Source organism: Mustela nigripes, chromosome 11 (genome assembly GCF_022355385.1).
Source record: "Mustela nigripes isolate SB6536 chromosome 11, MUSNIG.SB6536, whole genome shotgun sequence".
NCBI classification, from domain to species: Eukaryota; Metazoa; Chordata; class Mammalia; order Carnivora; family Mustelidae; genus Mustela; species Mustela nigripes.
The window spans coordinates 27,225,450-27,251,455 of NC_081567.1; the positions used below are offsets into that span (position 1 = coordinate 27,225,450).

At 45.4% G+C, this 26,006-nt stretch overlaps 1 protein-coding gene and 1 long non-coding RNA gene across 2 annotated transcripts in view; one reads left to right on the forward strand and one right to left on the reverse strand.

The window, feature by feature from the left end:
- The window catches only part of BMERB1 (bMERB domain containing 1), a 108,338-nt gene extending 86,334 nt beyond the window's left edge, over nucleotides 1–22,004 (reverse strand). Inside the window, exon 1 of the mRNA XM_059415270.1 lies at nucleotides 21,739–22,004. Coding sequence (XP_059271253.1) covers nucleotides 21,739–21,844 — 106 coding nt within the window. The 5' untranslated portion in view covers nucleotides 21,845–22,004. The remainder of the gene's footprint in view (nucleotides 1–21,738) is intronic.
- LOC132026881 (uncharacterized) lies at nucleotides 2,222–11,570 on the forward strand. The gene is made up of 3 exons (XR_009407028.1): nucleotides 2,222–2,285; nucleotides 2,453–2,533; nucleotides 11,371–11,570. It is a non-coding gene; the product is annotated as an uncharacterized LOC132026881 (long non-coding RNA).
- Nucleotides 22,005–26,006: the final 4,002 nt, after the last annotated feature.

Sequence of the window (26,006 nt, forward strand, 5' to 3'; positions counted from 1 at the left end):
GGGGGGGGGCGGGTGTGGGCAAAGGGGAAGGAAAGGGAGGAGGACAAAGGGACACCTGAGAGGATGTCGCCAGCGGCTATCTGACGGCGGCAGCATTATTTTAAGTGACATTTGCTTTCTTTGATAATCTGCAGTATTTTTAATTAAAAAAGACTATGACTCAACCGTGCCTAGGTGATGAAGCTTTTATAAAACCGCAGAAGGACAGAGTTCAGAGAGCTTCCGGGCTGCTGAACATGTGGACAGACAGGGAGACGGGCCTCTGGAAACTCGCCACCCCACCCCCATACCTCGCCCTACACATCTCCTCCATCGGCTCTTCCTAAACTATATCCTTTTATAATAAACTGATGATCTAGTAAAAAAAAAAATGAATGAGCATTCATCTTCTTGTTATCAGAATAAAAAACCTAGGTACTTTTATGGGAGAGAGAAAAGCAGCCTCCGCCCTGGGGAGGGAGGTCATCTGTTGAGGGATGGAGAGGTTCTGCTCTGCAAACCCATTGTCCTTTCCCTGGCCCTGCATGCACCTCCGTTGTATTTGTGGGAGTCTCTCTTGCTTGTGCAGTGCTGTGTGCTGGGACCGCCAGTCAAGATGCCACCCCCTTGCTAGCCCGGGCTTGGGTACCGGTGGAGCTACACTAACATAGGCATTTGTCTGTGACCTTAGTGTGGCTTCCCCCAACCGTCCTGCAGCCACTGTTGGCTCTTGGAGCCGGTCCTGTGACCGTGACCAGGGGGGGCCCACTGCCTGAGGGTAGTTGCAAAGGTCAGTATCGGGAGGAGGCACTGGGAAAGTTTGTAGGGTCCGGCCTGCCTTTCTAGGTTCTCATTTCGGGAGTTTTCGCACACAGGAGGTCAGATCTTTTTCAGGCAACACAGCTGACACCGGTTAACTCAGAGATTTGTCTCTCTGTCCTCTCCTTGTGTGTTTGAATCTTGAGCACAGGGTCTGGAGACTGAAGCCAGGAAAGGGTGTGCTGAGTCAGCTTGAATTTTCTGCCACTTGGATTGATTGATTTTGTACCCAGAACTCGGTAGTGATCATGGGTCCTCTTCCTTTCAAAACCTGGCTATTTAGCCTTTTTAAAAATTATTATTACTCTGTAACGATTTCCGCGCGCTTCCAATAAACTCCTTTTTTTTTTCTCCTTAAGGTTCTCTGCTCTGCAAGCTTACATAAATGGGATCCACAGTGAGACCCACACAGAGTGGTCCCGGCATCCACATACGCTCATAAGCAGAAGTAAAATAAGAATCGCACAGATTTGGGCTGCCTGGGCGGCTCAGTGGGTTAAATCCTCTGCCTTAGGCTCAGGTCATGATCCCAAGGTCCTGGGATCGAGTCCCGCATTGGGCTCTCTGCTCAGCAGGGAACCTCCTTCCCCTCTCTCTCTGCCTGCCTCTCTGCCTACTTGTACTCTCTGTCAAATAAATAAAATTTTAAAAAAAGAATCAAATTAATATTTACCCTTAGTGCCTTAGATGCATCCTCATATTTTCTATTCACTTTTATTTCATTGTTTAAACTCTGTTTGCAGCCCCTTAAGCTGATCAGGGGGTTACCCCCACACATGGAAAGCCTCTCGGTTATCCAGAGTTGATTTCTGTTGGCTTGTCAACCAGTCCTATCTCCTATGTACGGAAAGCCCCCAGACGAGCACCTATGAGAGAAACACCAAACCACGCCAACTGGTCTCTCGGGCAACATATTCTCCCCACCTGCAGGACAAGCTCTGCAAGCTGAAAGCCTGCCACTGGTGACTGGAAGAAGCAGGCACAACAGCAAAGGCAAAGCAGCCAGAACTTTCTCCTGCAGCAAACAAACCGTCACTTGGGATCTGACCGCCTTCTCTCTGCCTGGCATTTGTCTAGGCAAGGGGTTGACAAGCCTGCAGGCCAAAGACGCCCACTTAAATGGTTGGGGGAAAAAACAATCCCAAGAAGAAAATCTCACGACGTGGGAAAATGGCATGAGATCCAAATTTCGGTGTCCAGAGATAAAGTTCATAAGGAACATGGCTGTGCCCATTCATTCGGGCGTTTTCGTGCGCGGCAGCTCTGGGGTTCCGCCAGGAGGGCCGAGTCATTTTGAAAGAGACTGTATGGACTGTGCAGCCGAAAGTATTTTCTGTCTAGCCCGGCATGGAAAGAGTTTGGCAACCCCTGGCTGAAACGCTAGAGGGAGATTAAAATAAAGGTAAGGCTTGTTTCCTGCTCTAGGGGAGATTAGGATCAATGGGGTGAGGCAGATCAAGGACCCAGGACAGGAAGTATAACAGGAGGTCAGAAATGGAAGAAATTTTTCGAAATACGGGGGGACTGGAAGGCAATATGGGGGCTTCTGGAGGAGGGGAGCCTGAAACCTTGGCAACATGTGTATTCTTTGTAGGTGGGACTTGGAGCCAGTCTGGGTGGGACCTGGGGGCTATGTTGGTATTTTCTTTTACAGAAGGAGCAGAGATCCGCTGTGTACACCGCAGGAAAGGAGCTGCAAAAGCAGGGAATTCACTGGACCTGCCACCAAGGCAAGGTAGGAGCACGCTTAAGCAGACAGGAAGAAAGGAGGGTGGCACGGCACCAAGAAGGGAGTCACAACAATATCGACAACAGTAATAGTAACAGTTGCTATGATCAAGCCCTTATCACGTGCTGGGCACTGTGTTCAGTGCCTCACCTCCACTGATTACTCTCCATCACTATGATGAGATAGGGACGTATTAGTCCCATTTTACAGATGAGGATGGGAAGGTAGCTGATCGCAGATCAGAGGTGAATTGCAGACCATGGAGGGAAATAAGTCTGTCGGGAGGGAGAGAAGGTGCGGATTAAGGAGGGTGGGGAAGACCAGGCAGGGTGTATTATCCTCAAATTAAAAAGTAAATATGAGGGGAACCTGGGTGGCTCAGTTTGTTGAGTGTCTGCCTCTTGATCTCGGTTCAGGTCATGATCTTGGGGTGGTGGGATCCAGCTCTGATTCAGGCTCTGCACTGGGCGGACTGCAGAATTCCTGCTTGGAATTCTGTCTCTCTCCCTCTCTCTCCGCCCCTCCCCCACTGACTCTTGCTCTCACGCCAATAAACCTTAAAATAAATAAGTAAGGACAGTCAACAAAAAATGGTAGAGGTGGGGCACTTGGGAGGCTCAGATAGTTAAGTGCCCAGCCTAATTGCCTAATTGATTTCAGCTCTGATCATGAGATTGCGATCGAGCCCTGGGTGTGGAGCTCGCTTAAGATCCTCTCTCCCTCTACCCCTCTCTTTTTCTTTCTCTCTCTCTCAAAAAAAAAAAAAAAATCTATACATCCATCTATCCATCTGTCTGTCTGTCTATCTATCTGTCTATGGTAGAGGAGTTTGCCCTTGATGTCAAAGGCAATGGGAAGTTTGGGGGAAAGAGGAGATAAGCCAAAAAAGAGGGGGATAAAAATGCTGGTCAGCAGCAGAGCGGGCAGAAGTGAGGGCAGGACACCAGCCCCAAGGCACGTCCTGCACCTTTGAAATTCACAGCGGGCTTTAGCCTGAAGATCCCTACCATCAAGATCTGTGCGCCACTAAATTTCACCCAGCAATTCCCAAGCTCACACCCGAGTCCTCCCTTTTTCTTAGAAAACCTATTACCAGCTGCTCTTTCTCAGAACACGGTTTAGGAAATGCTGCCTTTGAGAAAAGGCCTCCGGTCATATGAGAGATCATGTTACTGGACCACGAGCGTCCAGATGGCGGATTTCATAAATGTGGCAAAAAGACAAATGGATGCACAGATTTCTATCTTTAAACCCTGCCTCCGATTTGCCTCTGTGAGGAGTCTCCAGATCTTATACACCGAGCCGCTGCGTATGTCAAGCTAGTAAGTAATGGAACACCAAGGGGTTTGGACTCCCTTGCCAACTCCAAGCTGCTTGGCTTTATTTTTAGATAATACAAGTGGCAGCTGAGTACGTACTGTAAATCGAGACACCCGATTCCAGTCCCACAGAGGCCAAAGTGATTTCTTTCTCAGGGCCATTTTTAGAAGCTTGTGAACATCCTGCCCAGTATCCCTACCTCCTCCTGGAAAAGAAGCAACATGCCTCAGTTGCTTAGGAATCAATTACTGCAATGCAATTCGGCAGACACGCACGGAATTCCTAGTGTGTGCCAATTCCCGTGTTTAACAGTGTCTTCTTTGAAAGGAAGATCTGTTAACCAGGCAGGGTTGGGAGATATGTCACAGGATATATGGAAATGACCCTGAACTTGAAAATATATACATACATACATGAAATTGAAAATATATACATACATGTGTACACACACACACACACACGAGATAATTTTCATTTGCTGAGCAGCAACTTAGCCTCTCTCAGCTTCAATCAAGCTGAACATCTGGATGGTGCTTTCAAGTCCATAAAATGTTTGGCATCAAGAGATCAACGTCTGGATAATTAATAGACTGTGTTCTCCCTCATTTTTCTGTCCCCTCTGGACTCGTTTGCAAGTACAGACTTTCCCCAGACCAGGTTTCATTTGAAATCATTTTCAGCTCTCAAGGATGATTTTCCTAACCGTTAACTCTTGAAAACGTGTCGCTTTCTCTGTGCGGGAAAGCTGGTTAATTCAGAACCTGATCTCCCCCTGCTTCCTCTTGAGGAGTGTGCATGGGTCGGGTAAGGGGGAAAGGGCTTGGAAGGGAGATTATGTACCTAGGGCTCGCCTCCCGGGTTATCTGATTCTGGTCTTTCCTTGTCTTTGAGCTGTTTTACAGCTCTGTAAGTAGTAGTATAATGAGGCAAAAATAATGCTCGTGCACTTGCAAATCCTCAGCTAGCTAGTAGAGGTCCGACTGACTTATCTCTCCTTCAAGAAAACCCAGATTTACTTTCTGTTACCCCGTCGTATCGATATTCCTGATCTGTATATTAGTCTCTTCTTCAGACTGTTGAATTCAGGTTGTAACATCTACTTGGTTCCCCCCAGGACTGAGCAGAATAAAATCTTCACCATGTAGGTCTTTAAAAATTTTTTCTTTTCTATATGTGTGTGTGTGTGTGTATAAATTTTTTTAAAAGATTTTATTTGACAGAGATCACAAGTAGGCAGAGAGCAGGCAGAGAGAGAGAGGGAAGCAGACTCCCCGCTGAGCAGAGAGCCCGATGCGGGGCTCAATCCCAGGACCCCGGGATCATTACCTGAGCTGAAGGCAGAGGCCTCAACCCACTGAGCCACCCAGGCTCTCCTGTTATATAATTTTTTTTTTTTAAAGTAGGCTCCATGCGCAGCACGGAGCCCAGAGTAAGGCTCAAACTCCTGACCCTGAGATCAAGACCTGAGCTGAAATGAAGAATCAGACGCTTAATCAGCTGAGCCCCAGTGCCCTGTGACATGTTTGTTTTTATATCATCATGAGAGTTGTGATTTTACCTTTTTCTGAAAATTATCTTTTTTTAAGGATTTATGTATTTTTAGAGTGTGTGAACAGGGGAGGGGGTGCAGAGGGAGAGAGAGACCATCTCGGGCAGACTGCCCACTGAGTGTGGAGCCAGAGGTGGACGTGGTGTTCGATCCCACCACCCTGAGATCAACCTTGGCTGAAACCAAGAGTCAGCTGCTAAACCAACTGAGCACCCCCCCCCCCGCAAGGCGCCCCTGAAAATTACCTTTTAACAATAACAAAGATACGTTAATGTTTTTCTGTGTTCCCTCAAATATGCCCTGTCTCTTGCCCTATGCCCCATTAGAACTGTGGGTGAATTTCTCCTGCTACTGCCACATCATCGTGTAGTAGCCGGCTGTTTCTTTGAGAAACATGAACAAGCAAACAATTATCTTTTCTAAATATAGATGATTGTGTTTCAGAAAAGGAGTTACATTAATGGAGAGGCTGGTCCATCTAATACTGGGTATGCCTCTCTCGATCCAGGACAAATTTTAGAACCATGTTTGCTAATCATAATAGCAGTAGTATCTTTTGTATTCAGAAATGGATGGCAGATCTAGGGCAACAGGACTCGTGGGTTGAATTGTTCTGCCAAGAGCAAGGACAGAGTTACAGTTGAGGATTTAGTAATTTATTTTACTGAGAGTAATTTATTTTACTGAGAGTTTTCAGGTCTGGGGGAGGAATTCCTTTATTAGGAAGGAAACTCTGGGGGCGGCTGGGGTGGCTCAACTGGTTAAGCATCTGCCTTTGGCTCAGGTCATAATCTTAGGGCCTTGAGATCAGGCTCTGCATGGGGCTTCCTGCTCAGCCAGGAGTGTGCTTCTCCCTCTCCTGTTGTTCCTCACCCCTGCTCATGCTTCCTCTTTCTCTCAAATAAATAAAATAAAATAATATTGTAAAAAGGAAGGGAACTCTTATTTACTTAGCTCCTTTTGAATAGACAGGATAAATGGGTTCAAGTTTTGGTTCTGCGCAGCTTGAGCATTTGGGAATATCACCGTCCTTGTGGGGCAGGAATATCTCGTCCATTGAAAAAGGAGTGGGGAGGGGCACCTGAGTGGCTCAGTCATTTAAGCATCTGACTCTTGATTTCAGCTCAGGTCATGATCTCAGGGTTGTGAGATCAAGCCCTCACGTTGGACTCTGCACCCAGCACAGAGTCTGCCTGAGATTTTCTCTCTCCCTCTCCTTCTGCCTCCCCCCACCGTCACTCATGCACACGCGTGCGTGCGCACACACACACACACACACACACACACACACTTTCCCTCTCTCTCTCTCTCTCTCAAGTAAATAAGTAAATAAATAAATAAAATCTTTATAAAAAAGGGATGTGAGGAAGTGGACTAACTGTACTAAAGGCTACTCAGGGGATTCTAATGTATAGTCAGAGCTGAGGATCACACAGAGCTAGGCTATCTCCAGAAATAACAATTTTTGTCTTATGCCCTGTAGAAGGACTAGAACCGTAAACACTTTAATAGGCAGACACATACACACAGTCGTTTGTTTGTTTGTTTTTTTAAAGATTTTATTTATTTATTTGACAGACAGAGATCACAAGTAGGCAGAGAGGCAGGCAGAGAGAGAGGAAGGGAAGCAGGCTCCCCGCTGAGCAGAGAGCCCGATGCGGGGCTTGATCCCAGGACCCTGAGATCATGACTGAGCCGAAGGCAGAGGCTTTAACCCACTGAGCCATCCAGGTGCCCCCACACAGTCATTCTTAAGAAGAGGAGAGGACACCCAAATCATCAGGAATACTGATAAATAAATACTGGAATACAGGAATACTGATAAATAAATTTCTCAGGACACGTCTACGCTAAAGAAATTCATCCGGTATATTAAAGGAACCATGTGTTCCGTCTCCTCTCCACCCCACCAAACCAAGGGCTCATTTCAGTTCACAAGAATGGAGATGTCATCTGTACCCATTGTGCTGTTTTCTTGGTCCCTTTCATTATGGTCTGTGCACTCTTTGGGGTAGTAATAGAGAAAAAAAAAAAAAAATGGTCAGTCCCTGGACAGAGCTTTCCAGAGAAAACCTTGAGTCCATGTTCTCCAGGCTGACATAAATCCCCTCATTTTGGTAGCAGAGCTAAGAGTTGATGTTTATCTCCCTGAAACATTTTCTTTGTTGTCAGTGTAAGCAACAATTTCTTCTTCACTTCAATTTATAGTGAATAGAAATCCTCCCAGGCAGGAATGCCTTGAGGAAAATCGAATCCATTTTGCATGGGGAGATTTCTTTAGGCTTTAGGGAGCTCATAATCGGGTTTCTCTTGGCTTACTCCTGAACACAGCCCATACAGTTTTTATCAACAGTACTTTCTGTGCATGTGAACAGAAAACTGTGAGGCATGTGGAGAAAAAGAGGCCAGAAACCTTGGGACCAAAGTGCAGAGATGGGGTAGAAAAATCTTTGGAATCGTCCGCATCACAAAATTAGGGTGTCTGTATCAAAAAGGAATTACATCTGAACGGCGCCTCTCAACTGGGGACAAGTCCTCCCCTCTCGTGAACATCTGGCAATGTTGGGAGGTGGTTTTTTGTTGTCACAATTGGGCAGGAGTGCAGGGCGTGGTACTACTTGGCGTCTAATGGGCAGAGGCCAGAAATGTTGCTGGCCATCCTACAATGCCTGGGACAGCCCCCACAGTACAGCGTGATCCAGCTCCAAATGTTAATGTCAGTAAGGCCAAGGTCGAGAAATCCTGGACAAAGGAACTCCACAAATTTCCCTCCAGCCCTAAGACCTCATGATGCTAAAACATGATGTCCAGTCCAAAATCCCAAGTCTCTTGTTAGGGACTTAATTGTCCCTCCAAATTCCTGTTTTAAGGCCTTAGCACCGCCCCCCCCATGTGACTGTAGTTAGAGGTAAGGCCTATAAGGAGGTAATTAGGTTTAATGAGGGGGTGGCTGTGTGGCTTAAGCATCTGCCTTTGGCTCGGGTCATGATCTCAGGATCCTAGGATGGAGCCCTACATCGGGCTCCCTGCTCAGCAGGAGTCTGCTTCTCCCTCTCCCTTTGCCTGCTGCTCCCCTTGCTTGTGCTCTTTCTCTCAAATAAATAAATAAAATCTTTTTAAAAAAACCACTACACTCAGTGAAAGAAGCCAGCTTACACACTGATCCATTCCATTTATCTGAAGCATCCAGAAAAGGTAACTGCATAGAGACAAAAAGCAGTTGCCGGGGACTAGGGGAAGGGTGCATGGGGAGGGACTGCTGCATGGGTACACGCTTTCTTGGGAGTAGCTGGAGGCAGGGGTTGCATAAGATGGTGGACGTGCTACATGCCACTAACTTGTACACTTCAGTGTTCAGCATTCATTTTATGGTATTGTTGAGTTTTATCTCAGTTTTTTAAAAAAATCTCTATTTCTGTAGAGAAGAAAGACACATAAAACTAAACCAGTCCTGGCTAAGCATTTGGGAAATAACAAAAACCCTGCTCTAAGGCAGAACTGATCCCTGGGAAAGCAGACGTCTTAGCTCTTGGAACCCAGCCCGGGGCTGCCCTGGGCCGGGGCTGAGCCGCTCTTATAGATGGTGGATGGCGGATGGCATTGCACCGGATTTAACCAGCAGGACGTGCTCTGGGAACACCTTCCCTAGGTCTGTGGCAACAGGTTGAAGATGGACGGATCCCTGCTCGGTGGGCGGCTGGTTTCCAGCAGGAACACAGCACTGCAAACACCCCAGTGGGAGAACTCGTCACATGGGGTGCTGGGCATGCAAAAACCAAAGAGAACCAAAATGGGAATCAGTTTTGTTCCTTGTCAAAATGATGGCTACTTTCTAAGGGCCACCTGGTAAAAGCATTTCACCCCTAGAGTAGGGGCCTGGACAGATCTCCAACTTCCAGCTATCTTAATTCCTTCCAAGACTAAGGAGGATGCTAGAATGTCTCTGCCCTCCCTCCTCCAAATTCATATGTGAAAAATCTCACCCTCAAGGTGGTGGTGTTTGGAGGTGGGACCTTTGAGAGGTGATTAGGTCTTGAGGGTGAAGTTATTATGAATGGGATTAGTGCCCTGATCAAGGAGACCCTAGAGAACTCCCTCTATGCTCAGCCATGTGAGGACGCAGCTACGAGACAATCTGTGAAGCAGGTCCCCAGCAGGCACAGAATCCGCAGATGCCCTGACCTTGGACGTCTAGCTTCTAGAACCATAAGCAAGAAATTTCTGTTTTTCATAACCCCCCCACCCCCCAGTTTGTGGCCTTTTGTTACAGCATCCTGAGCTGTAACAGGAAGCAACACAGGAGTTGAGGAAAGCCTCTAGATCTCTGCCTCTCCTGATTATTGCCTTTTTCCCAAATTTGTCTCTGAGACCGGGATTATGGGGAGTGAGCGGTTTCATTTCTCAGCGCCGGGAACCACCAGGGGGAAACTGGGAAGTGCAAAGAGAGAAGATCTAAAGGAACATGGTCCACCCTGGGATGACCCAGATTCTTAAAATAGAGCTCCACAAACTATTGCAGATGCCTTTCCTTTTTTAAAAAATGGGAAATTGCAATGGAATTTAATATGCTTGGACATTTACAAATCATTGTAGAGGAAAAGGTATGAACTTCTTAACCAGAAAGTCTAGAGATTCAAATCCCTTCATTCTTGACTAATGAGGCAAGATTTCCATCTCTAAGCTCCTGGATATATATCTGTACACACACACACACACACACACACTGCTTGATCTTTGTAGGACTGTGGTGAAGATTAAGTCCGAGGAAATTCTCTCTCAATTCTGGGACCCACCTTTCCCAGCACATTTTAACCTTTCTGACGTTAGGATGCTTCTTCCCCACCCCACAAATGTGTAACTTTGCACAAATAGATAAGTGTGTTAATATCAGAGGATTTTTTTTTTTTTATTGCCAGGGAAATAGCTGTTTAATTTTCTTTTTTCCCTGGCTGATGGCTGCCGCCTCTTCTTCCTTCCCTCACATCAGCCCTGCCTCCAGTCTTTTCCCCCAGGTAGCCTATGGCATCAACTTACTATGCATCCTTCTGTGTTTTTCTCTTCCTAATAAAACCGTACACAGACGCATGCACATAAATGCTATATATTGTATGTGCTAGAGAGACAGAGACATAGAAAATTTTGTTTTACAGAAACGAGATCCTGTTACACACGTTTTCCTGGCTCTCCTTTTCCTCCCCCAATCATACTTCTTTTTTTTTTTTAAGATTTTATTTATTTGATAGAGAGATATCACAAGTAGACGGAGAGGCAGACAGAGAGAGGGGAAGCAGGCTCCCTGCTGAGCAGAGAGCCCGATGCGGGACTCGACCCCAGGACCCTGAGATCATGACCTGAGCCGAAGGCAGCGGCTTAACCCACTGAGCCACCCAGGTGCCCCCCCCCCAATCATACTTCTAAGACAACTGGTCTTCCTCTACCTTTTTTCCTTTTTAATGGCTTTGCAGCATTGCACAAAGATGAACAATTTATTCATGTATCCTGCTACTGGTGGGCCTTGATTTTGTGTCCATTTTTTAAAAAATTTTGTGCACATATGTTTTTGTATGCTGGTGTTTTTATTTCTGTTGGACAGAGTCCCAGGAGTCGGAACTGCTAGGTCAAAGCATCTGAGCATTTAAAATTTTAATAGATGTTATCCGGTGGCTTTCCAAAAAAGCCTGGAACACTCCAAACAGTTCCACCAGCGGCGTCTAAGATGACTCTGTTCTCTGCATGAAATTAAAAGGTCTTTTAATGGCCCAGTATATTTAATGTGGCCATGCTGGGTTTTGGTTCTGTGGTTGCAAAAAGATCTGAGCAACTCTGAGCGGCGTGCCCGCCTCTGTGGACATCTAATTGTCAAGGAGATATGACTCAGACATTAATCACCTAGCCAAGCCTACTCCCATCGTGACACTGTTAGTACAGGGCCACTTGGCAATAACCAGTGCCTATTCCTGTTATTTTGTATCAGATCTGAAAATCGTGCCTCTTTACCTGGAAGCAGGAAAGCAAGGGCGCTTGCTCATCTAACTACAGCCTCGGGAACAAACTGTCTAAACCAGGGGACAGACAGACGATTCAGACCAAGATTCCAGCTAACTTTACTCTTTAGTTTGATGATTTCAGAGGTTTGCAAAACATGATTAAATCCTTTGCACCTCAGTCTTTGTGGATTAACAGCCCCCTAACTCGGCAACTATTGATTGAATGAGAGGCTTCTAAGTGCCGGCCAATGTGGTCGATGCTGCGCATTCAGCACTGAACAGCGACAGATGACATCCAGGGTTTCTGCAATCATTGTTCTTGCAAGAAGACGGGATCACATCACTGCACTTGGATTTGCCCATAAAATGTGGTTTGACCCCATTAGGACTCATATTCTCAAAGGCCTTCAGAAATACACATCTAGCAAAACAACTGAATTCATCTCTGGACAGCATTTCACTAAGAACGCATTGGGTCACCCAACTGACCTGAATCCTGTTTCCAAAGGACTAAGAGGGACAGCCTCATCTCTTGGTCCTTTGGTTCAGCACCCCTGGAAACAGGGACCGCTCCCTGTAGACTCCCTCTTCTCAGCTTGGTTGAGGTGTAACTGACAATATCGTAAGATCTCGTAAGATCACATTGTGGTGATTTGTTACGGAGATACAGTATGAAAGAACTATCATCTAGGGATTAACATATCCATCATCACTTGACCTACTGATCTTGTGTGTGTGTGTGTGTGTGAGAGAGAGAGAGAGAGAGAGAACATCTAAGTTCTACTCTTAGCAAGTTTCAATTAATTATAGGATATGGTGTTATCAACTGTAGTCACTAGGTTTTACATTAGATCCTCTGCCCTTACTCCTCTTCTAAATGATAGTTTGCCCCTTTTACCAACCCCTTTCTCTCTTTCCCTCATCCCCCAGCCTCTGGCAACTGCTTCTCTACTACGTTTCTCTGAACTTGGCTTTTTCTTCTTTTTCTTTTTTTAGATTTCACATATAAGTGAGATCGTGCAGTCTTTGTCTTTCTCTGTCTGATTTATTTTACTTAGCTTAATGCCCTCAAGGACCATCCATTGTCTCAAAGGGAACATGGCAGGATTTCCTTCTTCTGGTTGAATAATACTGCTTTGGATATACACACCACATCTTCTTTATCCATTCATCTGTTAGTGGACATGTAGATTGTTTCCAAATCTTGGCTGTTAGGAATATTGCTGCAATGAACATGGGAGTGCTGATATCTCTTCAATATCTTGTTTTCATTTCTTTCAAATATATACCCAGAAGTGGGATTTCTGGATCATATGGTAATTCTATTTTTGCCAGTAGACCTTAAATCACTTTGAAGGCAGGAACTGTAAACATCTTACTCAAAATGCTACTCAATAAAATATTCTCAAGAGCTTAGCACAATAATCGGCATATAAGAGGCCAGCAATAAATATGCTGTTGACTGGATGAGGGAATGAATGGGTAGATGGGCAAGTGGGTGAATGAATGACTGACCTACTCAGGGATTTCAAGTAAATGCACAGAACTGTGATTATTTTGCAATTTTGATGTTATGGAATCTAGACACAAGTATTACCATTTGGGTTTCTTTGCTTTTGGGGTTTTGTTGTTTTGGGTTTTTGTTTTTGTTTTTCTTTTTTCTTTTTTTTTTTTTTTTTTTTTGAGAGAGAGGCAGGAGAGTGGGGGAAGGGGTGGGCAGAGACACAGAGAGAGAATCTCAAACAGGCTCCATGCTCAATGAGGAGCCTGATGCAGGGATCCATCTCACAACCCTGAGATCATGACCTGAGCCTAAATCAAGAGTCAGATGCTTGGGCGCCTGGTTGGCTCAGTCAGTTAAGCATCTGCCTTTAGCTCAGGTGATGATCCCAGGGTCCTGGGATCGGGTCCTGCATCAGGCTACCTGCTCAGTGGGGAGCCTGCTTCTCCCAGTGCCTGCTGCTCCCCCTGCTTGTGTGTTCTCTCTTTCTGACAATAAATAAAGAAAACCTAAAAAAAATTTAAGTAAAGAAAAAAAAAAGTCAGATGCTTAACCAGCAGAGTCCCCCAGGTGCCCCAAGACATATCATTTATAATGCAGTTGGTTGTATGTTACACAAATAAAAAATGTATCTGGAAACCTTGGTCTAGGGCAAATCACCTCCACTATTAGATCCTTGCTCAGTCCTTACTGGCTTAACCCCTTCCCTGGGGTGAGTCCTTAACCTGTTAACCCACATCCCAAAGGACAAGACAGTTCCAGCTCTTAGCCCTTCCCTGTAAAGAGTAAATGAGAAAACACAGGAAAAGGATGAACTAGAAAGTGCTGTGTGAATGTACGGGGTCATTATTCTCCCCATACACACAACGCCTGCACCTCTTCGAGCCCTATTGAAAGTGAGAGTGGGCAGCACAGATGCCAGTGTATTTGAACCCTAAGACTCCAGGCTAACCACACAGTTATTCCCTCCCTACCACACTGTGGCTCGTAGGAGACCCTCCTTCTTTTCTCCCTGTAATCGAGTACTAATGTCTTCTCCCTTCGGGATATCTGATTCACCCCTTCCTCCCCGCCCACTGCCTCTGCTTTAAGAACCCAGCCTAGGTGACCTCATGACCAGATGTTTCCAGAACCCTCCAGCTTCCCTGCCCTTCCATCCAGGGTGCAACCACTGCCAGACAAGTCTTTCTGAATGCTACTTTCTAAATGTTACCTCTGTCCCTTGTCCTGCTCCAGACACCTGGCATGATTACTCTGGCTGAGGGTAGCGACCCTGTTCAACCCACCTCGGCCCTCATGACTCCTCTTCCTCTTTGGATTTTCTTTGTTACCATATGCGGCAGGTCCTGTGATTAGCTCCATTTTATAGAGGAGAAGACCAGACTTCAGAGAGGTTAAGGAAGCAGCCCAGGACCACACAGCTTATGAGGGGTAAAGCCAGGATTCAAATGTAGGCAGCAGTTCCACTCTCAAACCCGACCCTAATCGGCCCCTCTGTTGCCCAAGAATTCAGAATCAGTACTAGGAGACACGAAGCTGTACTAGAAGCACTAAGTGACCTTACCCGTCTGAATGAATAGGAACCCCAGCCACTCCCAGGACATCAAGAAGGGAGCAGGACTCAGTCTCCCAGGCTTGGGTTCAAGTTCCAACTCTGCCCTCTATGGGCAGAGGGACCTTAGGCAAGTTGCTGAACCTCCCTGAGTCCCAATTTCCTCATCTGTAAAATGGAATAAATAATCTCCGTGAACTTCACATCACAAGATGTTTTGTAAGGATTGAACTAGAGGATGTATATAAACACATCCATGAAGTAGGCATGTAGGAAGTTTCTGTGCGGGTTAGTTTTTATAATCATTCCCTTCTACTTCCCTTAGAATAATTGTTTTTTTCTCCTTTAACCATCCCTATGTGTACAGACATTTTAAGAAAAAAGTAATTATTAGTAAGTCTGACTCTGATTCATTCAAACTTATTCTAAGAATCTGGTCCTTATGTGCCTCCCTGGACCCTGCAGGAAAGTTTTGTCTCAATGTGGTGAGCCTTCTACATCCTGCTGCTTCAGTCTGGGTCTTCACACATGTTGTTCCCTCTGCCTGGAATGCTGTTCCTTGCAATCACTAATGAAATACTGTTCATCTTTTTTTTTTTTTTTTAATTTATTTGTCAGAGAGGGAGAGAGCACAAGCAGGCAGAGTGGCAGGCAGAGGCAGAGAGAGAAGCAGGCTCCCTGCTGAGCAAGGAGCCTGAATTACTGTTCATCTTTTCAGGCTGCTTTAAGAACCACTTTCTCTCCAGACCCCAGAACAGTCCAGTGGTATTTGGTACACTCCCATTTCTCAGAGGAGGAAATTGAGGTGTAGGGAAGGTAGGTGATTGGGCTCAGATCATGAGGCGAAAATGCAGCAGGAGGTGGCCTGGAACACAGATAACCTGAGAACTCCTTAAGGGTGGGGCCTGGGTCTTTTTCCTCTCTCTTCCTCTGAAGCTAGCACCCCCACAGGGGCACAAGCCTGGCGCGTAAGTGAATAGTGGAGGAACAAATGAACCATTTGGGCAGCATCCCTGTGGGAGCTCTGTGAGCACTGGTCTGCGTGGCTACATGATTACCATCTGCCCATGCTGGTCTCCAACTTGCAGGCTCTTCCAGATAATAGAGATTGACATCTGTGAACCACACAGACCTGAGTCCCAGGACTTGAGAGCCAATGAGAAAGAAACAGGAAAAAAAAATAAAAGGACCCTAGTGCATGGACCCTGGCCTTAGGGATCCCCACTTCTCTGTCTGGGGCTGGGCAGCTCACTGAAATGCCCTTCTCTCCACTAATATCCCTTGAAACCCTGCTTAACCTTCAGGCCCAGTGCAGACAGTCCTTGCTGTCACGCTGGGGTCCCCAAGGAAGAGCAGAGCTCTCTTTCCTCATTTTCCCCCGTCCCTTCATTTCACATTCGTTTCTTGTTACTGGTATTACAGATTATGCTGTTCTTTACTTCTGTGTCTCCACGCTCCCCAAATCTGGAAGCTTCCTAAGGATAGGGGGCTGTGTCTTACCTCATTTTTATTCTCTGCAGCATCTATGCTAGGCATAACAGACACAGGCGAGGAACGTTTATAGTCACAGATGGCTAGAGTGGCAGGGGGCTTGACCTCTGCCTCGTACCAGCTTTGGGACCTTGAACAAGTTTCTCAACCTCCTGAAGCCCTGATGTCCCCACCTGTAAAAGGGGAGTGAGAATTCAGCTGACATAATAGGGTTGTTATGAGAATTTAATAAGCTCAAGTTCACAGCTAGAGCTCATTAACTACCATTATTATTAATAAGTCTTTAATAACTAATCAGAGACCAAGAAGAGGCACAAATAGTTTTTTCTTCAATTAATACATAAGAAAGAAATGCTTGCAAAAATGAAACAACGGGGGCATCTGGGTTGCTCAATCATTTAAGCACCTGCCTTTGGTTGAGGTCATGATCATGGGGCTCCCTGCTCCAAGGGCAGCCTGCTTCTCCCTCTCCTTCTGTCCCTCTCCCCTGCTCCTACTCTCCCTCTCACTCTCTCTCAAATAAATAAATTTAAAACAATGAAACAACAGTATGAACACAGAGAAACAAATAATTGGATTTGATCCACGTGCATACTAGATAACCATCAAGTTCATAATCTTCGCGTTCCTGCTACATAGTTCCTGCTGTAAATTACACATTCGCTGTCCATCCAGCCTAGAGCAGAGATGGTCACAGTTCCTCAATCTTAAGCCAGAGCTTGGTCTCCCACCAGACAGCCAGAGCTGCCCTACCCCTTGTCATACCTTTCACACTCATGGAAATTCCTACCACTTACCAATGGGATTGATGAAGGAAAAATTAGGACCACAGCAAAGGATAATTACATTGACCCTCACTTGCCCCTGTGGTCTTATTCTCTATCCAGGAGCTTATGTGACCTTTTAAAATACAAAACCCAGCTCATGTTAGTCTCCTGCTTAACACTCAGCAGTAGCTTCTTCCATAAAAGGAATAAAATATGTACTTTTTTTGGTAACCACAACCTACAAGTCCCTACCCAGTATGGCTCCCCTCTGATTCATCTCCATTGTCTTCCTTGACTCTCTGGGTGCCAGCCACCTTGGCCTTCTGTCTCTTCCTCTAACAAGGCAAGGACCTTTGCATTTGATCTCTGACGTTTACTGGCAAAATGTCACCTTCTTAGAGAAGCATTTCCCGACCACCAGATGGGAAATATTCCTCCCCTATTATTTCCCATGTAACACCATTTGAGCTACATTATTTGTTTGCCTGTGTATTATCTGACCCCTTCACTTCCCTGAACAGAAGCTCCCCATGGGTGGGAACCTTGTCTGCCTTGCTCAACACTGTATCTGAAGCCCCTAGAACACTTTCTGGCAGTCACAAAGCACTCAATACCTATTTGTTGAATGAATACATGGGGAATGGGCGGGAGGAACAGATTAAGTCATTTTTCACTTTTTATTTTTCTATTTCAGATGAATTTCAGTTTTTTTAATGAAGTGCACATACTAGTCTGTACACTTGAAAAAAGAAATCATGCCAGAACAAAATAAAACTGAGACAATAAAATTAGCATTGTTAATCAGACAGATGAAAGGAACATAAAACCTTTGCCAAGAATCGATTACGTAGATCGCCGGCAATCCATGTTATTTCCACCCCCCCACTGTTAATACCTGAAACATTGGCCAGTGGAATGACCTGCTTGCTAGTCAGCACACACCCTTGGACTTTTAAATAATTGTCACCTCCCCTGGTGTTTCAGTTCTCTGCTTTATTCCAGTCCCCCACTCTCAGCTCATTTATTTCTACCTCCGTGCTTTTGCCAATGCTTTTACCTCTAAGGGCATTTCCTCCCCGCTGTTCCAGTGCCTACCCCACCCACCCCCACACCCCACATTTCCTCTGTCCAAAATCTTGATCACCCTTTAGGGGACATGAAAACCTATTGTGAAATGGCTATGACCACAGACAATTGTGCTTTAAAAAGCTCCACGCTTTTTCAGAAGTCACCTTGTCTTTGTGTCTCTCTCAATTAATTACAGTTGGTTGAAAGCAATATTTTTATACATCGAACCACAATGAAATGTCACTATCCATTTTCCAACTGAGTAAAAAGAAAAAAACAAACAAACAAAAAAACCCTAACTCGCTGCTAGGGGCAAAATGCTGTCTCAAGTGGATGCAAGCAATTGCTTCGAATCCTTCTCAAAGGAGAAAATACCAGGTGGTTTGCAAGGGTTCAAAAGCCATTCCTCCAAACATTCCCACGAGGAGGAACGTGGTGTATACACAATCATTATCTGCGATTTACAAAGCAATGGACACAAGCAAGAACTGACTGGTGAGCTCGGAATAACCCTCTCCCATGCTGTTGGGCACCATCCACTTATGTCCTATCACGACAGCCTTATAGCATTGAGCGCCTACAGTGTGCCAGACTCTGTGCTGAATGCAATATATACATTATTCCATTAAACCTCCTGACAGCCTGAAGTGATCATTATGATTATCATCCTGTTGGGGGAAGTTATAGAGAGGACATGACCACCATTTGACCCAAGAACTGCCCCCCTCCCCCAGCAACTGCAGACTCCTCACTACCTCCCCTGTCCTTGAAATGTACAAGCATTTTCACAGCAGGAGCTATTCCAAGGGCACAGCCTTGAAAGAGTAAGGTGTTGCCAGGACCATCTGGAAGTATATATAACTGAACCCTATTCAGGCCTGCATGAAACTATGAAACTATTTAAGATTCTGGTGGGTAGGTATGGAGATCTACTTGCCTTGCGGCCACCTATAAATTTCCTTGCTGATTACACCTGCCACCTGTCTCTCTGGAACATCCTGACTCTGTCTCTCCTTCCTTCCTCTCCATGTGTGGGGGTTCTGAATTTCACCTTGGAGAAGCTCCCAACATCTCAAGCCAACATATCCCCATTTTACAGATGAAGTAACTGACACACAGAGAGTTTCACCAGTTTCACCAATTTCTAACAAAGCAACAAAGTGTTAGAACCGGTTTGGACCCATTTAACCAGATTTCAAAACTCCCATTCTTGCCATACGAAATGTATCTTCCATCTAAAAACTATAGTTAAAATTGAAGATAATAGTTCATACAACTTATCCTGAAAATGACCAGTTCTGCAATCTTTTCCCCCCTTTTAAAATTGTTTTTAAGGGGTGCCTGGGTAGCTCAGTTGATTATGTGTCTGACCATTCGTTTCGGCTCAGGCATGACCTGGGGGTTTGGGGACTGAGCCCTGCGTGGGGATCTGCAGTGGGCATGGAGTCTGCTTGAAATTCTCTCTCTCCCTCTCCCTCTGCCCCTCCAGCTCATGCTCTCTCTCTCTTTCTCAAATAAATAAATCTTTAAGAAGAAGAAGAAAAAAAAAAGACTTAAAAATAAAAAAGGTCAGATTGCAGACAAAAGTCCAGAGATCAAAGCTTTCTAAAGATAACAACCACAGATTTATGATTCAAAAGGGGACTCTGGATGGGTGCCTTAAGAATATTTCAAGTTCAAGCGGGAGGGGAAAAAAGCAGATTTGGGGATCCATGCAAAAGGAGATCAGAAACTGTAGTCTTGTATGTGAATAGGAAGCAAAAGTCAGAGTCTTTGATGGTTTGGAACAGAGAAGATGAGAAAGCCTTTCTACTAGGCTTTTAATGGTTTGCAGCCAAAGACTCAGAAGGATAAAAATTTCAGGAGCTAATATGCTTTACATTAGGTGTTCAGTGTGATTTTCCTGTATGTTTGAAAACTGTCCTAGCAAAATGGTGAGAAAATAAAAAGCTGTAAGAGAATGATTAGGGAACTGACCATCATGGCAGTTTGAGTCCAGTGTGTTCTTTATGCAGTGCCTTGCAAAGGACGAAAGGATGGAATCTGTTGCTTCTACAGATGTAGTAATAAAATAATTGAAGCAGCTGACATGTACTGAGCTCTTAAACCTTGAGCTCGACATCTACCTTCTTACTGGGTTTTTGCAGTGGAGCTATAAGGTAAGTCCTGTTACCATCCCCATTTCAGAGAACAGAGGCAGAGTAAGGCTTAGAAATGTGCCTTGAGTCAGTCCCATAGGCAGCGAGGGGCAGAGCCAGCATTCAAACCCAGAGCGTATTTGAACACGGCTTCCACTCTGCAAGGACCCAGCATTCTTTCAAGGCCACTGGGGGCTCCAGAGACCAAAAAGGTGGCTGTGTACTTGTATATGTTCTGAGACTCACACAGATTTGAGAGAGCTTCCTGAAACTGTGAAAGCAATAAACCTTCATGTTAAAAGCGGAGAGGGGCTCTGGGTTCAAATCCTGCCTCTGAAACTTCACCGTCAGGGCTCCTAGCAAGCCGTGCTTTTTCCAGCTGCAGATGGGGAGTCACAGAATTCACCTGGGACATAGCTGTGGGGACTGAATGAGATAATGCCTTTAAAGTTTATAGCACAGAACCTGGTGCATGTCTGTCTTAGCAATAAAAGGCAGCCATTGTGGGGATTATTCTGAGCTTGTAGGAAGCAGAGCTCCTCAGCCCCCGTGTCACGCCAAAGTACCAAAGCCAACGGGGTTTGAAAAGAGGAAAGAGGAGGAAGGATCCAGATTTTAAAAGGAGCAAGAAAAGAGGTTGGGAGCACTGTGGGTGCCAGGTGCAGAACGAAGGCATTTGATTGTGATTTCAACTTGAACCCTTGAGAACCAGAAGACAGTTGAGCCATTCTAGGAAGATTTTCTGAATTTGCCGTAACAGGTGTGGAGAGGGAGCGTGCACACACACACACACACACACACACACGCATGCATGGACCCACACCGTCTTCTACCAAGTCAAAACAGGAGCACACTCAATACTTTGATTCCAACGTAGCTCTGCGACTGGAGATGAGCACGGTTACCCAGAGCCAAGGCAGGAAGCTGAGGGTCCTTCAGAAGGGTGAGAGGCCCTTCCCAGCCCGGCAGGAGGCAGCGTGCTAGGGGGAGCCCTGGAAAGACAGGGGCACCACAGAGAGCCCTAGCTTTGCAGGGAGGGCTGGTGCCCCTGTGGGGCCCTTGCGGCTGCCTCTATACTCGAAAGCACGAGTTTTAACCGCTGCGTCCTATTCATGAACAACAAAAATCCTTGGTTTATCTGCAAACACTGTGGACACCTAAATACCGTAGACAGACTCGACAAATAAAGTCGGCCCGTTTCAGAAGTGCCTTCTAGGATTATACCCAAACGAAAGACTGAATGAGTCAAGGGAGAAAGGAGAAGGGCGCACACAGGGTTAACCTTCCCCTAACCCTTTCTGTCCCACCCGCGACCCAGGAGAAGGCGGGGGAAGAAAAGCTGGGGGTTTCAGGTGTGCCCTAAACCTCGCGGCGCCGGGGGAGAAACACGGCAGAAACCCAGCGGACACTCCCCCCTCCAGGGACGTGGGCGCTTTCCAGGATGGTCCGACCGCTCCAGCGTCCTAGCGCATCCCAGGCGGAGAACCGGAGAACCGACTCTCCAATCTCGGCTGCGGGCAAGACCTTACTTTCCAAGACCAGCTGCGAGCTTACGGATCCGGGACTACCGAGTCCACCCCAGGCTCCCGGCTTGCTGCCTTGAGATTTCCCAAGCCTCCCGGCGAAGCCCAGCCTGCAGGGTTCCCCTTAACAAAAGGTTCGCGGAAGAGCGCGTCGCTGCGCAGCGCTGCGCATCCCCCCCAGCCCTGAAAGCCCCGCTGCGGGGGCGCTCCCCTTGGTCCGCTCCCCCACGATCCCTGAGCCCCTGCCCCCCCCCCCCCCAGCCCCGGGCCCCCCCCGGTCCCCCCCCCCCCCCCCGCTTCCAACCGAGTACTCACTTCTTCCCAGTCCCTCCGCTGTCCACGCTGTCTCCTCCACCGCCCCATAGCGCCTAAGAGGCTTCTCGGTTTCCAGATGGGTGGACAGAGATTGCTTCAACTCCATCGCTGATCCCCGCGGGCAGGTCGACGGGTCCCCCTTTACTCCATCCCCGCCGCGGGCTGCAGGGAGGGAGGCGGCTCCAGCCAGCAGCGTTTTAAGGGGCCGGGCGTTCGTGACGCTGCTACATCTCTTCCGCCGTCAGGGCCGGGGAGCGCTGACTGGTACCCAGCGCGGGGGGGGGGGGGGGGGGGGGGGGGGGGCGCATGCGCACGGGAGGCGAGAGGGGCTGGGGGGTTGGGTAGAGAGAAAGAGGGGCAGATGATAACTCTAAGAAGAACAACAAAAACAACAACTAAAACCGAACCAACCCAAAGGAAGTAAAAACATAGCCCCCTCCCGTGCTGAAGCCGGTGGTGATGCTTTGCCGGGGCACTGCGCTGCTTTGTGATCTGTCAGCGGGCTGCTAGGTTTTGAGTGGGATTGGTGAGCGCCTCTCTACCTGTGGGCGATGGATCCATCTTTGGTGGGGAGTGTGCAGAAGCTAGAGTGTAGTCCTGAATCTGTGGGGTTCTGAGCTTGGTCGGGTGCAATTTTGTGAGAATCTCTGGGCTTTTGCTTCTGCATGTAACTAGAATGTGGAATGGGACAGTCTTGCTACCCGATGCCCTGTATCAATTCCCTAGGTGCTTGCATGAACTTGAGAGAGACATGAACATATTTTGGACACAAATATAACAAAACTGCTTGGATCACGGATCTCTACTTTCCAGAAACTCAGAGGTTTATCTTAGCAACACAGCATGGAAGCATTAAGAATACAAAGTAAAATCAGCAGCTAGATTGATAAAAATGAGGAAGAGTTTATTGAATGAGGGCAGGGTGCTAAACTTCCTAATAACTGTGAAACAGATGCTCTTTTCTCAGCCTTGTTTTACAGAGCATGAAACTGAGGTGCAAAAAGATGGTTTGCTCCAAGTTTCACGCTTACCAAGGGGCCTGGTCAGCAACTGAATCCGGACATAGCCTCTTTAGCCGACTGATTTCTTACACTGCTGTGATATGGTGTTCTCTATGGCAGGAGGGATGGGAAGGAGGCTGGAGGATATGAGTTGTTTGTTGTTGTTGCTTTTAAGATGTCATCAGGGGTGATTTTTATATCCATTTAGCTTGTGGAAGTGTTGCATGGCCTAGTTGTTTAAGAAAAGTATTTAGCCACTGGTAGTAAGTATCCTTAAAAAGTCATTATCAATAGGGGTACCTGGGTGGCTCAGTCAGTTGAGTGTCCAACTCTTGGATTCAGCTTAGGTTGTGATCTCAGGATCAAGGGATCGAATCCTACACTGGGCTACGTGCTCAGCAGGGAGTCTGCTTGGGGCTTCTCTCCCTCTGCTTCTCCCCCAACAGACACACATTTTCTCTCTCTCAAAATGAGCGGGGAAGTCTTAAAAAAAAAAGTTATTATCAATAATGAACTTCTAAATAGCCCATGGGAGAAAAAGGAAATAAAAATGAAAATCATATACTGTTTAGAGCTGATAACCATGAAAGTACCACATATCAAAACTTGTTAAGTTTTGGTGGAAGTAAATGTTTAGCCTTCAGTGCCTACAGTAAAAAAAAAAATTGGTGATGGACATTGGGGAGGTTATGTGTTATAATGAGCAGTGGGTATTATATAAGACTGATGAGTCACAGAGCTGTACCCCTGAAAAAATATATATTATATATAAATAAATATGATACATAAAATATTTTATTTATAATAAAAAATAAATAAATACAATAAAAATATACATATAAATGAAAATATATAATATAGTATATATAATATATATTCTATATTATTATATGTAATTTATAATTATTACACTATATATAATTACTACATAATTGTATACTTATACATTATGTATAATTAAGTAATTAATAAATTATATATAACTTGTAATAAGTTAGAATTTATTATTAATTATAATAAATTATATATAATAAGTAATTGAATTTAGGTTAAAAAATAAATTCCAACAGACTCCAAAAAAAAAAAAAAAGGCTAAAAATAAGTGGGTAAGGATGAATGGATAAGCAGAACATGGTCTAGCCATACAACGGAATACTATTTGGCCTTAGAAAGGAAGGGCGTTCTACAGTAAACCTTGAGGACACGATGCTAAGGGAAATAAGCCAGTCACGAACAGATAACTGTGTGATTCCAATTATATGAGCTGTTGAGAGGAGTCAGATATCATAGAGATAGAAAGTAGAATGTTGTTTGCCTGGAGCTGGGGGAGGGAAGAATAGAGCATTACTGTTAAACAGGTAGAGTATTTGTAGTTTTACAAGATGAAAATAATTTGGGGGAGGAATGGCGATGGCTGCATACAAATGAATGAGTTTATTACCACTGACTGTACCCTTAAAAATGGTTAAAAAAAATGAGTTAAGTGTTCAACTCAAAAGACTTTGATGAAAAAGAATAGATGGGGTGCCCTGGGGGCTCTGTTGATTAAAGTCTGACTCTTTTTTTTTTTTTTTTTTTTTGACAGAGATCACAAATAGGCAGAGAGGCAGGCAGAGAGAGAGAGAGGAGGAAGCAGGCTCCCCGCTGAGCAGAGAGCCCAATGCGGGACTCGATCCCAGGACCCTGAGATCATGACCTGAGCCGAAGGCAGCGGCTTACTTAACCCACTGAGCCACCCAGGTACCCTAAAGTCTGACTCTTAATTTTGGCTAAGGTCATGATCTCAGGTTCGTTAGATCAAGCCAGCGTCAGGTTCTATGCTAAATGCAAAGTCTGCTTCAGTTTCTCTCTCTCTCTCCCTATCCCCCTGCCCCTCCACCCCACTCTCTCTCTCTCTAAAATAAATAAATAAAATCTTTAAAAAAAAAAAAAACCATAACAAGAGCATAAATTTAAAAAATGGAAAAATAAGAAGCAGTAGAGGAGACCCATAAAACCAAAAGCTCATTCCTTGGGGGGAATATTACTAGTAAAGAAAGCAAACCTCTTGGGGTGCCTGGGTGGCTCAGTGGGTTAAAGCCTCTGCTTTTGGTTCGGCTCCGGTCATGATCCCAGGATCCTGAGATTGAGCCCGGCATCAGGCTCCCTCTCTCTCTCTCTGCCTGCCTCTCTGCCTACTTGTGATCACTGCCTGTCAAATAAATAAATAAAAATTAAAAAGAAAAAAAAGCAAACTACTCAAGACCCACCAGGATAGGTATTCATGAGTAAAATTAAGAATGAAGAGGGATACATGATACAAATACAGGAAGGTTTTTTTAAAACCAGTTGAAATAGATAACTTTCTTTAAGAAGTAAATTACTAAAATGTATTTAAGAAGTAAAAAAAAAAAATCAATAATTGTTTCAAAAACGGAATTCTCTTTTTTTTAAGATTTGTCTATTTTAGCGAAAGAGAGTGAGTGTGGGGTGGGGAGAGGGAGAAGGAGAGAGACAATCCTCAAGCAAACTGCCCGCTGAGCACAGAGTCTGACTCGGGGCTCAATCCCAGGACCCTGAGATCAAAACCAAGAGTCAGCTGCTTAACCAACTAAGCCACTCGGGCACCCCAAAAGCTGAATTCTTAATATAAAAATTTATTTTCCTCCTTAGTCCCTCAAAGGCATCAGGCCCACACAGTTTTATAGATGAGCTTTGTAAAAAAATTTTTTTAAAGATTTTATTTATTTATTTGGCAGACAGAGATCACAAGTAGGCAGAGGCAGTCAGAGAGAGAGGGGGAAGCAGGCTCCCTGCTGAGCAGAGAGCCCGATTCGGGACTTGATCCCAGGACCCTGAGATCATGACCTGAGCTGAACCGAAAGCAGAGGCTTTAACCCACTGAGCCAACCATGTGCCCCTTATAGGTGAGCTTTAACAAAATAACGGATAATCCTTATTTCATAAAAATTATTTCAGAGCTCATTTTATGAGGATAATATATGACCTTGATATCAAACCTAGATTAAAATGGCACAGTGAAATAGTTCTAGAGTGAACTCACCTATAAACACAGGTACAAATGTTCTAAATGTTAAAATACATTGTGAACAAATGAGGTTTATTTTTAAAATGTAGAAATGACCTCATAATCAGAAAATCTATTGATAGAATATGCCATAGTAACAGATTAAAAGAAAAACCTGTTGGATGACCTTAAGGGGTACAGAAAAAAAATTTGAAAAAATCAGCAGTCAAATATATGTCTGTCTTTTTTTCTTAGCAAAT